Source organism: Numenius arquata, chromosome 4, assembly GCF_964106895.1.
Source record: "Numenius arquata chromosome 4, bNumArq3.hap1.1, whole genome shotgun sequence".
Taxonomy (NCBI): domain Eukaryota; kingdom Metazoa; phylum Chordata; class Aves; order Charadriiformes; family Scolopacidae; genus Numenius; species Numenius arquata.
Genome location: NC_133579.1, coordinates 13,771,560 through 13,784,022, shown reverse-complemented (window position 1 = coordinate 13,784,022; position 12,463 = coordinate 13,771,560). Strand labels below are relative to the sequence as shown.

General features: G+C 40.7%; 1 protein-coding gene across 1 annotated transcript in view; it reads left to right on the top strand.

The window, feature by feature from the left end:
• LOC141464109 (chloride channel protein C-like) overlaps window positions 1–12,463 on the top strand; it is an 81,356-nt gene that overhangs the window by 15,786 nt on the left and 53,107 nt on the right. Inside the window, exons 8-11 of the mRNA XM_074146849.1 lie at window positions 4,721–4,818; window positions 8,641–8,741; window positions 9,240–9,411; window positions 11,001–11,172. Coding sequence (XP_074002950.1) covers window positions 4,721–4,818; window positions 8,641–8,741; window positions 9,240–9,411; window positions 11,001–11,172 — 543 coding nt within the window. The remainder of the gene's footprint in view (window positions 1–4,720; window positions 4,819–8,640; window positions 8,742–9,239; window positions 9,412–11,000; window positions 11,173–12,463) is intronic.

The following is a 12,463-nucleotide window of genomic DNA, read 5'->3' as shown; positions in this document are numbered from 1 at the left end:
TTTTAGTAAATTGTGAAAATCTGGGTTTCTCTGCAAGTTTGTCTAGGGAATACTTGCTTGTCATAATTTTTCTTTTTTTCCACCATTCTTGAGGAAGTCTTTCTGAGGAGTTTTCAGATCTTTTTAAGTGTTCAGATGACATTTCTTTAGGGAAACCAGTCCATACTGAAGCCTCTTTCTTCTGCCCTCTCTTAGGCAGACTTGCTAGTATGTTTTATGTATGCTATATATATTTTTTATGTATACTCTTGTATACTTTCTCTTCCCTCACTGCTGTAGAGAGGGTTACTCAATTGTAGACCAGTGGGTTGGCCATGTAGGTGCTGTCCTTCCACCAGCCCAGACATGCCTTCAGCAGCCTCTACTCCATAAAGGACAAAAGGACATAAGCTTCAGGAAAAAGCAATCAGCTTGGCTAGCATCAGCAAACTGGATGATACTGGGAGGAAATCAATTAGTATTTTAAGTACAAAAAAGGAAACTTTTGGAGCTAAAAATATGAATAACCGTAGGTTGACGCACATGGTCAATTCTCTGCAAGCTCTTCACAGATTGGTACAGAGATGTGCATGTTTCCCACAGGTTGCACTGTTTTTCCTCTCTGCAGAGTCGGAAAGAGGGCATTTTATTTAGTCCTTGAAAGCTGTGTGTCTCCTCCAGTCCAGCTCCTCCTCCTCTGCCTAGCCCTGCTTGGAGCAGCATCCTGCTCGTTGGGTTCTCTGTTGGTACATCAGAGGTGAAATCCCACCTCCGGTCGGAGGTGGAGGAGGAATGCCAGTGAGCGGGCTGTGCTGGAGCAGGACCTTGCCATCGATGACAACTGGATTTTAGCTCCTCTTAGCGGCAGGATGTTGGCTTTTCGGTTTGCAGCTGTGTTTGTTTAGCATCTCGCTGCGGGAGACACCTTGAGGAAGCTCACTTGAAGCTCTTAGCTCTTGAAGGAGTGGGTGAGGTAGGTGGGGAACATGGGTTTTGTCAGCTCAAGGGAGAGTCTTGCCACTGCCAAACCTTCTTTCGTTTTACTACAAATTAGCTCCCAGGTCTTGCAACAGATTCAGCACTTTGTGCTGCTGAGCACTGCGACGAAACATCCGAACAAAACCCCAGTGTTCAAACCAGCAGAACGAGGCGTAGCATTCCCGTGTGTGACTCCCATTTGTCCTGGGTAAACTCCATGGTTTCCAAAGGACCTTTGTTTGTGAGAGGTTGGGTTTGTGACAATTATTATTATTAAAGAATTTGGAGCCGGAGCTTTGTGTTTGACAGCCACTTCCTGTACTATTGGGAAAGGTTTGGCTTTCTCATAGTACATTACAAAAAGCTTGCATAAGCTACTTAAACACATAAACCCCCAGAGTTCCTCATTACCTTTCAGAAAAAAAAACCTAAACAAGCCACAACATAAGCCAGCAAGACTAAATATGTTAGATGATACTATAGGGTTAAACTTAAGATCAGCTAGGAAAGATTTAATGTCAGATGTAAAGAAAATGCCTCCTAAGAGTAATTTCACGCTGTTTAGGAGTGGTGCCTTGCTGACTCCAGAGGTTCATGGAGCAGTTAGCACTTTGCCAGATCGTACCTGAAACTGGGAGAACAGCATGTGTTTTGTAGGGCTGTAGTGCTTACAAGAGCTTTCCTGTTTATATATTTTTGTCTTCATCCTTTAACTCTTTTTAAAAAATACTGGTTTCTTACATTACGTTTGTAGCATGAACTCTTATTCAGACCGTTTTTCCTTTTTATTAGTTCTAGGAGATCCTGCTCAGGTCACAGTCCTTATTTTATTATAACTTGGCAAAAAAAATGGCAGGAAAGAAACTGTTTGATCTGAGAGAGAACCATACAATTATTATTTTTTTTAATATATATATATATATATATAAACTCACATAATCAGGCAACTGAATGAAACTATGTCACAGTGGCTTTAACCAAAAATAATCTTGTATAAACCAGTCTGCATTTAAACTTGGAAAGAACCCATCACGGTATCTTCCACACCCACAACATAACCCGGAGTACCATTCCTTTGACTGGAATTGAATATCTAATCTTCAGCCCATAGATTAGGTGAAGCCGTCTTCCTAAGTGCCCTTCTGCCCCTTGGCCTGCATTTGCTTCTCCTCAATTCATCACCTTTCTCTCTGTGAGGAAATCACAATGTAGATAATGTTTTGCCAAGAATCTGGCAGAGCTATCTTTCTTTTTCTAATTTTTTTTATCATGTTGACTAATGCTTCTGTTCCAAAAGCTCAGTGTTTCCATGGGCAGGGTGAACAACTTAAGCGTACATGCTTATATACTTATATATTAAACTGTCAAAGCTTTAAAAGGTTACTTGAAAGGATTATTTTTTTTTCTACCTAGCTGTGAAGATAGGCTACTGCTTTAAATGTGTAGCCACTGGTTCCAGCCTAGGTGTCCTTCTAGCTCCCTTTGGACTTTGTAAAAACTTGACCTGGGTTTGAACTGTCCCAGAGTTAAATTTTCAGAAACAAAACCTGCCCTGAGCTTTGTGAAGACTGAACTACTCCCAGTTTCATCTATCTCTTGTAGACACGCTCTGCCCATAAGTTTATAATCTTTGAGATACAGGGAAACAAAGGCTTGAGATACGATTGTCTGACAAATTGTCACAACAGCACACAGCTGAATTTCAGCTTGAGGGTGTCTACAAATGTGCTACCTGAGCTGTTTTATAGCAATCCAGAGTGCATGAAACCATGTGCTTGAAAAATACATTGTTATTATGGCTGGGTATTCCAGTAATTTCTCTCCAGATGTCCACTGAAATATTTTCTAAATGTTTTTTGGGTTTTGTGTGGCATATATCTTCATTTATTTAGAAAAGTAAATTGATCTCAACTAAGATAAAAATTAGTTTTGCATGAAATATAACCATGTTATGTTGAAAAATATGCATAACTGAAATACAGTTATTTCATGTAAAAACTTCCTTTGCTTTTGACGATGCAGGGCAGCCAGTGAAAATACCTTCTGCTATGCTCTATTTCAAACATTTCTGATTTCATTCATGTTTACTTCAAAATGGGTATATGGAAAACTAGTAGAAGGACCTGATAGAGTCCCTTCATCCATTTGGATTGCAATGTCTGTGTCTCTATGGTATAGCGTGTAATTTGCTTTAGGCGTTATAGCTGTCGGGTATTGCTAGGGTGTCTAGGAACTTCTTTCTGTTGATTACCTGAATAGTAGTCCTTTCATAACATCCTCCTTAAAAGGGAAGCACCAAGTTTGGAAGTTTACAGAATCACAGAATGATATGGGGTTGGAAGGGACCTCTGGAAATCATCTAGTCCAACCCCCTTGCCAAAGCATGTCCAGGCAGGTTTTGAATGTCTCTGAGACAGAGACTCCACCACCTCTCTGGGCAGCCTGTTCCAGGGCTCTGCCACCCTCAAAGTAAAGAAATTCCTCCTCATTGAACAGGACTGGACCCAGTACTGACCCCTGGGGAACACCACTTGTTACAGACCTCCAACTAGATTCTGTGCCACTAATCACAACCCTCTGAGCTCTGTCTTTTAGCCAGTTTTCAATCCACCTCACTGTCCATTCATTTAATCCATACTTCCAAAGCTTACCTATGAGGATGCTGTGGGAGACTGTGTCAAAAGCCTTGCTGAAGTCAAGGTAGGCAATATCCACCGCCCTCCCCTCATCTTACCCATCCAGTCATGCCATCGTAGAAGGCTATCATGGTAATCAAACATGATTTCCCCTTGGTGAATCTGTGTTGACTACTTCTGGTAGCTTTCTTTTCCTCCATATGTTTTGAGATGATGCCCAGAACAAGCCGTTCCATCATTTTTCCAGGGATGGAAGTGAGGCTGACTGGCCTGTAGTTTCCCGGGTCCTCCTTCTTGCTCTTTTTGAAGACTGGAGTGACACTGGCTTTCCTCCAATCCTCGGGCACCTCGGCTGTTCTCCAGGACCTTTGAAAGATGATGGAGAGCGGCCCAGCAATGACTTCTGCCAGCTCCCTCAGCACTCGTGGGTGCATCCCACCAGGACCCATGGACTTGCGGATATCCAGTGTACTTAACTGTTCCCTAACTTGGTCTTTCTCAACCAGGGGGAAGTCTTCCTTCGTCCAGATTTTCTCTGTTACCTCCAAAGTCTGGGAAAAGTTAGAAACAAGTCTTTAGCTGTTCATACCAACCAAGGACTTCATATTTGCATAAATCAAGAAGTAATTTAAATTGAAGCAGTGGATTGTTTTTGACACATGGCATCATTTTAAGTACCAACCGAAAAGCCAGGTCCTTAACAAAAGACACATAGATCCCGAGTCCTTACAGTTCATGAGTTGCAGTCTCAGGCTGGTAGCCCGCAAAGAGCTGTGGCTGGCCACATGTCCAATGACTGCCACAGCACATGGTAGGGAGACTGGGCATGTGTTGAGCATCCCACATGCTGCAAGTCTTTCTGGAGGTAGCGGTGGTCTGCGGTGGCTACAGAGTTGGAGGCCAATTACCTAGTTGCAACAGCTGAGTCCCTGAAGTTGATGGGGTGAATCTGGGCTTTACTCATTGCTTGTGAGCAAATGCTGATCTTCTGGGATATCTGGACAAGACAAAAGGACAATTTCTTTATGGCAAACTGCCAGCAACTAATGATTTTAGACACTTTTCTTTCTGTTTTTGTCTGTTTCTACATCTCATTATAGTCCGTTTACTTATTTTAATGTCTGCAGATATGTACGACGACTGTTACAGTCTACTTACCGTATTTCTTTCCTTGCACTCCAGTCATGAGCGTGAGAAACTACCAGCTGAGAAACAACTCAGAAATGTAAGTGGGGAGAGTCACCAGGAGCATGTCTATGTAAATACAATTATTAACCGTTTTTCCCAGTTAGTTGTTATGAGGATTTGGGATGGAAAAATTCAAAAATGCATCAGAGCTGAATGTTTAAAATTAGTTCATGTAGAGACAAGAATCACACTTAATCTTTTAATCCTTGAAATTTGCTCACACTTAAACTTTTCCAGTGAGATCCATTTGGCATCATGTCAAATTAAAGAAAAAAAAAGAAAGGAGAAAGAAAGAAATGAAAGGGAATTTAAAAATGAAAAGAGCCTGAAACATGGCTTGTTTCACGCAAACATTTTTTCAATTTTGAATCTTAATTTTGCTTTAAAAGTTGTATAGACCTTATAGATAGGTAGATAGGTATGAAAGCCTATAGGAGATAGGCTGTGCTTTAGCTGGAAAGCTGGAACTGGAAAATGATGAAGAACCTTTGCTATTCTGGGCTTCAGTCAGGTACTGTTGGCTGAGGGACATGATTTGATCAGTCTTCTACACAAGAACACCAATAGGTAATGCATCAGAGGTACGTGCCACTGCAGCACAATCTGTAATCCAGGGACACAAAATGACAAATATTGTCACAGAATCACAGAATCACATGGGGTTGGAAGGGACCTCTGGAGATCATCTAGTCCAACCTCCCTGCCAGGGCAGGTCCACCCAGAGCAGGTTGCACAGGAACTTGTCCAGGCGGGTTTTGAATGTCTCCAGAGAAGGAGTCTCCACCACCTCCCTGCGCAGCCTATTCCAGGGCTCTGCCACCCTCAAAGTAAAGAAGTTTCTCCTCATGTTTAGGTGGAACTTCTTACATTCAAGTTTGTGGCCATTTCCTCTTGTCCTGTCACTGGGCACCGCTGAAAAAAGACCAGCCCCATCCTCTTGACACCCACCCTTTAATCGTGTTAATAAACAGGCAGGGAATACGTGGCTGAGTGACTAGGGGTTTTATGGGTGATACAGTTGAAGAGGTCCTCGAGTCTGATGCAGGTTTTGCCGTCCAAGTATCTTTCCTGAGAAATACCTTTGGGAATCCAGAGGAGGTATAAAAAGAATTGCTTAAATTGTCATTTAAACTCAATTTGATTTCACAGTCATTGTAAGTGGTCACTATTAACTTGTAGTTTTACAAATTCATAAATTTGTAAAATTTATGAATTCCTCTTTCCAAGTACAGCATCATATATATTGCATAACACATGCTGTAAATACTGACTAACTTGCCATTGGTGACTGGACTCTGAACAGCTTACTGAAGTATGTAGAAAGCAGACGTACTTTCCCATTCTTGCCACCAATTCTAGAGTGTCATTTGACTTGCAATATGTGGTTCAGTATTGTTTGCTATAATATATATTTACATATAGTTTATAAAAGCAAACTTTGTCACTAACTTAGTACCAGGACTTGGGGACTATGCCTATTTGGATTGCTACAGGAAAAGCCTTTTTTCTCAGCCCAACATCTTTTTTTATTTTAAGGACTAAATGCTTGCAAAATGTTATTTTTCAAAACAAAACTATTTTTGCTCTAAAGGAGAAACATCTGAAGCCACGACAATTTCATGGCTTTTTTTTTTTGTCTGTCTCTGGATCAAAAATAGTCAGGCTCATCCAGCCTAGAGGCTAAACGGTCTTAGTGCCAATTTTTCATTTGGTGTGGCTACAAGTTATAAAAGTACATCCTGTTGAAAATGGATAGATCTGAAGAGAATTAAGCACCAAATTGTCCTGGACTTTGGAAGGCCATGCATATGCTGAAGGTAATGATGATGTCTCTAGTAAGCTTGTAATAAGGTACAAGACTAAACGTGGAAAAGCAGCTTGTTCACTGTTCTGTTCTTAGAAATTTAAAAAGGGAGTTATGATTGTAGTCGTGAGACTTTAGTTAGGATCATTTAGATTTGGCTCATCTCATTGTAATCTGAGATTCTTAGTCAGTTCTCCAGAGGCAGGTAAATATCATTAACCTTTGGAGATCCAACAGGTTAATAATAGGCACCCTTGCCACTTAAAGATATCCACTAAGAGCTATATAACAAAAAAAAAAAAAAAAAAAAAAGCTTAATTTTGTCTTTTGTACTGATCCAACTTGATGAAGTGTATGTTTCTTCTTTTAAACCATGACAGTACAAGAGCTGCAGCTCCAGTTGGGGCTGTACGTGGCTATGTCGGTATGACAGCGCTTCCTTCTAGCATGGCTTATCCTCATAAATTTGTACTGGAACAGCACTTTCAGTAGCCTTTTGTAGCCCTTCCAGCAGGCCTTGAAAGTCCTAGGAGAAGGAGGAATAGGAGGTCGTGGGGAGGCAGGAGAAGGAGGTAAAGAAGCGATGGTCTCCCATTAGCAGGTCTGGGTACAGCACCTGTATTCCTGCAGCACCCAGTGTGGCAGCGCAGTCCTCCCCGTGGCGCCAGGGAGGAATCTCTCTCTACTAAAGGTACTGATTTCAAACGGGAAGAGTTAATGGTACAAACCCCCGTGTGTACACAAGTCCTACATCTCCATTCTCTCTGCTTTGTTCTTCTTGCTCAACCATGTATTTCAATTGTAAAAAACCTTTCTTCTGTTGTTTCTCTCTCTGTTATTTTGGCATTGCTGCAAGCTTCAAATTATCTCTCAGATGTCCTGGTTTTTGTGTGTGCACTCCTTTGCTGCTAGTAAAGACATTTGTGTAGAACTTGAGGCTTTGCTGTAAGTGGGTTACACAATCATATGATTTCTAAAGCAGGATGGAGTAAATATTTTTATTTTTTTTTAAATATTTTATTGACCATTATGAATTTGGAATATATTCTTGTTTGTGGGTTGGATTAATGTAAAAAGCAAATACAAGATTGGGAAGTATCTTGTATTCCTTTGGTTGCCAATCCAGGGTCTGGAAGAAATTTTCTTGCACTAGATGTTGGCTGCATTTTCAGTTTCCCTTGTAGTTCTGAGTGGGGATCAGGTGGGTCCTGCTCTTTGTTCCAGAAACAGAGTTCATACCGTTACTGTTTAGGTTGTGGTGATGTCCAAAACATGCTGGATGCTTTCCCAACTGGAAGAAGGAAGTCATACCTGCTTGGAGAGTGCAATCGCTCTAGATGACAGAAATTGTGAAAGTGTCCGGGAATAGCAGTGCCGTGTAAAAAGGCTGGTCGTGGTCAGCATGATACCCGGCAGTCTAAGTTGCAAGATGTTGAAATAACTAGTGCCAGTATTTACCAAAGAAAAGCTTTAAGAACATGTTGGACAAACATCTTTTAGGTTTGGTTTGGCTATAGACTGTGCTGCTGTGGAAGAGAAAAACCTCTTAAGTCCTTCCTGCTCTCCATGGCCCTCTCTTGTGCAAAGCTTTCTAACTGCATCTGTCAGCTTGGGATGCTGTGCTCGCCCACTGAAGTGTTTGTCAGGAATGATAAATTTTTGGTCTGCTAATCCTGTTTTATAGAGTTACAGTGATTCATGCAGACGAGGAGATCAAGGCCAGGCTGGGCATTTTAATCAGATTTTTTGTTCCTGTTTTCTGTTTTTAGGCAGTGTAATGTGATTCCTGGTTTTGGAAAATTTGGGTTTCAGCAGCAGGAGGTTTATGCAGAGGAATATGAGCATTAATAAAGCAGATTTATTAGTTTAGTAGAATAATTAATAAACTGATCTAGTAAACTAGATTTATTAGTTAATAAAACAACTTAATTGGGAGATGTAAGGGAAAGTAGGCTTTTTGTATAAAATTTATATCTAATAGACACATTCTGTACGGGCACTGAAATAAGTTATATTCATCCATTTAATGCTTTTGTTTTGTTTTTAATATTTAAGCATAAATCAGTTCAAGAGGAAAATTTCAGAATATAGCTGTTCATCAAGCACATGGATTGGTCCAGATGGAGTCAGATATTCTAATCAAACCTTCAATCAAGGTAAGGGGAGTTAAGTGATTGATACCTGGGAACAAACCGAATTTATGTAACTTGAAGTGATACCCAAGTATATTTACTCACAATGTAGGTTTTCTTCAAAGTAATGTAGTACTCCCTTTTGAAGGATATATCAGAACTAAATTCTGTATTTGAGCCAAATATGCTGGGAAGTTCCTGAGTTATTACCTCTGAAAGGAATGGGGAAAGAGCCCTGCTGAAGTAGTACGGTTGCCTTTCTTTGGCTTAAATGGTTGCATTTTCTCCTTGTTTAGATCAAGATTAAGATCACACAGACCAGACGGAACCTTGGGACTATTCCTTGTTTTCTTGAAAGTGCCCTAGATGTTGAAGCTGACATGTAAACTCCAATTAACTGATCTATGTACTTTGCTAATTTTTTAACAGGTTTAGGCAAACGAGAACTACTACAAACTGTATTTTTGTAAAGGACCCTTTTAATGTTTTGTATCTCTCCACGTCTCTTCCTCTGTGTTGCAGCTGCTGCACTTCTCATTGAAAATGGGAAGCAAGGGATCACGTATCTTTTCAAACGTGGGACTCATGAAGAATTTGGATACACATCCCTCTGCACTGCTTTGGCACTTTATTTCATCCTCAGCTGTTGGACGGCAGGTTCTGCTGTTGCCAGTGGCCTAGTTATTCCTATGCTGTAAGCTTCACCCCTCTTGGTTTGAGCTTCTTATACAAAAGGCCTGCGTTGAGTAGCAACAATCTGAATTGTAAGCTGAAATCTTGGCAATAGCAAAGCTCTAATTGCCTGGAGGAGGTTATATAGGTGGAACAGGATGGTTTGCTTGGAAAGAGATGCTAAAATTGTGGAAAAGAATGAAGAAAAATCATCTGGGAATAGCTATGGAAGGACCATAGCCAAACCCGTGTACTTTCCAAGTATAGATCATTTGAATCCTTTGGGGACTCAGAGAGAGTCCCGGCTGCTGGCTCCGTCTCTGTAACTGTAGAAATACGGGTTCAGGTCCAGACTTCTCATCTGTTTCTTATGCACATAATAGCCTGAATCTTAATCTTGGACATCAACACCCTAGACTTTGGAGAAAACTGCAGTTAGGTCTTTTATTGTAATTTTAGAAAGCTGTGGTAGACTAGAGCAAAGTTCTTACAGTAATGTTGAGAGGTTTAACGTTCTGCAAGCAAGGAATCATGGCTGGAGAGTGGGTATCCAGTGTAATGCAATTCAAATACCAAAAAAATTCTAAAAAGAAATCATTGTGTGTATGACCTTCTGCCTTTGCCCGACTCCTGAGCATTCACCTCTTGCCTTCCCCAAACTGTTGTCTAAATCAATTTTTAATATGCAGTGTTTGCTGAAACATGTCATACTTGGCTGAATAGATATTGATAGTGAAGTCTGTCAGCCAGCTCCCATGTTTCTGACCTGATAACCTAAATTTTATACTAGAACTGCATCCGTCAATAAAATGAATCAATTGCATGAATAAATGGGGAAAAAGTTGTGTAATGGTGCAAGATGATGCACCCCAAATCAGATAATATATGTCATATATATGACCATTGTATAAATAATAATAATAATTCACCATTTCTGTAAGGAAGGTGAATGTCTGTACAAATACAGTTCACTGGCTGACACTTGGATCCGTATATTTTATTCCTTGCATATGGTATGAAATCCTGTGTCTCACGCCAGCAATTACATGCCCCACTGTGCTAAATTTTGGTTTCACTCTTCAATGTAGCATGTGGTTGGTTTGAGGACTCCTGGCTTCTCTTCACAGCTTCATTCCTGGTTAGCTTTGGGCAGGTCATTAATACCTGTTAGTCCATCTTGCCCATTTGTTATATGGCTGTAATATTTTACTTGTCAGGTTTATGGGGTGCAGGTAGCCTGAATTCTAAGAGATTATATAAGGCTGGGGCTCTAGAAGTGTGGGGTTTTTGTGTGAAATATCCCAGTGTGTATGTCTGTGACCTGTACTTTTGACCGTATTCCTGTAAGGTTCATTCTCATTTGGCTTTGAAGAACATTAAAAAAGACGTGCTGATAGTCCTTTTTCTTCAAAGTATGGTACATCTGGCAGTTTTGTGCTAGTGACTGGCACTAAGTAAATGCTCATGCTAAGGAAAGATGCTATAGCTTTTCTTGGGAAAGGAGTTGCTATAGAAGTTGACAAAATTATCTGGGATCAGCAGAATATTAGGAGGAGTTTCAGAAAACACTATCCTTGGCAAGAAGAGTACTCTTTTTCTTTTTGCATACAGGTACACAGGAGCTTTGTATGGCAGGATAATCGGTTTGATCCTTGTTTCCATTTTTGGTGTGCAAACGAATGAATACGGAGCATGGATTGATCCAGGTCTCTTTGCTGCCATTGGAGCTGCCTCCTTTTTCAGCGGTGTGTCAAGACTAACCATCTCCCTCACTGTGATAATGGTAAGTATGTTAAGTGTTTAGGTGTTTGTGTGGCCAATGTTGAGTTGAGCTTTTGCTGCTGCAGCTAAATGAACCACAGAAGCACAGGTGGTGTCCCACGCACATTGAGCCACAGAGAAATAAATTATTGGCCTGGCCATTTCTAGCTTGCCTGAAAAAGTTGTTTGTTTTGGTTTGGTTTGTTTGTGGTTTTCTTTTTTTTTCCTGAGACCTTTTATTTGTGAAGTATAAGTTTGGAAATAACACCTTGAGAAATCTGACGATCTCTTTTCCTGTTATTTAAATTTTGGGGGGTTACAGAAATGATAATGGCATCAGTGGTTCACAAACAAGAAAACAGAATGTACTATCTTTTGTTTCTTCTGGATTACAAAAAAATAGTAGATCACGCTGCTTGGCTTGTGAATTGACTTCTGGGGTTACTGAGGGCCTTGTGCAATGCACCTTTTTATGTTAGGACTGAATATGGCCTTCTGGATGGAGTAAGTGAAGGATTTGCAGTAGTATAGGCAAGTGATGCAATGGGAAGCCTCCCCAGGTCTATCTGGTAAATTTATACCTTATAGATTTCAAAATTTTGAGATTCCCTTGGAACACATTTCATATTTCTGTTTCTTGCCCCTGTCCTTTTGTAACAGAACATTTTGAGTCTGTGCTACAACGCTTCCCAGGCAAACCTCTGAAAGGGAAAGGATTTGCATGTAATAATCTTATAATTTGAGAGGATGTTCTTTGCTCTCCCCGGTTGCAACACCTGGGGACGGTGAGTGGGAAATTCAGCTTAGTCAACAGAGGAGTGACGTTGAGGTCACAAGGAGGAAGCATTCACCCTTCCACAGCAGGACATTCAAGCCCTGTGAGTGTTAGTGTGTGTGGAAATTTCACCCATGACTAAACCCAATCTTGGCTGCCCAGCTGGCTTTGCCCAAAAGGCTCTCATTAAGATCTTTGCAGATGTCAGAATTCACCCGGAGTGAACAAGCCAGGATTTTCCCTCCTAGTACGCTGTTGCGCAGTGTTTGATAAAGTAGCTGTTTATCGGCACTCGCTCCGAATTGGGTTCATTTTAGTCATAGGTTGTGTAAATTGTGTAGGAAGCATTTTTTTTGATATTTTAGCTTGGAAGGCGTTGGATGTGCATAAAAACTTCTCTATTGTGAAATAATAATTAGATTGATTATGGAAACGCTCCTCCTTCAGTGTCCTCTTGGTACTTTAGCACTTACTTATCCATTAAGTAAAAAGGCACTCTGGTATTTTCGCTTCTATTATTGCTGTTATGCATCTTTTA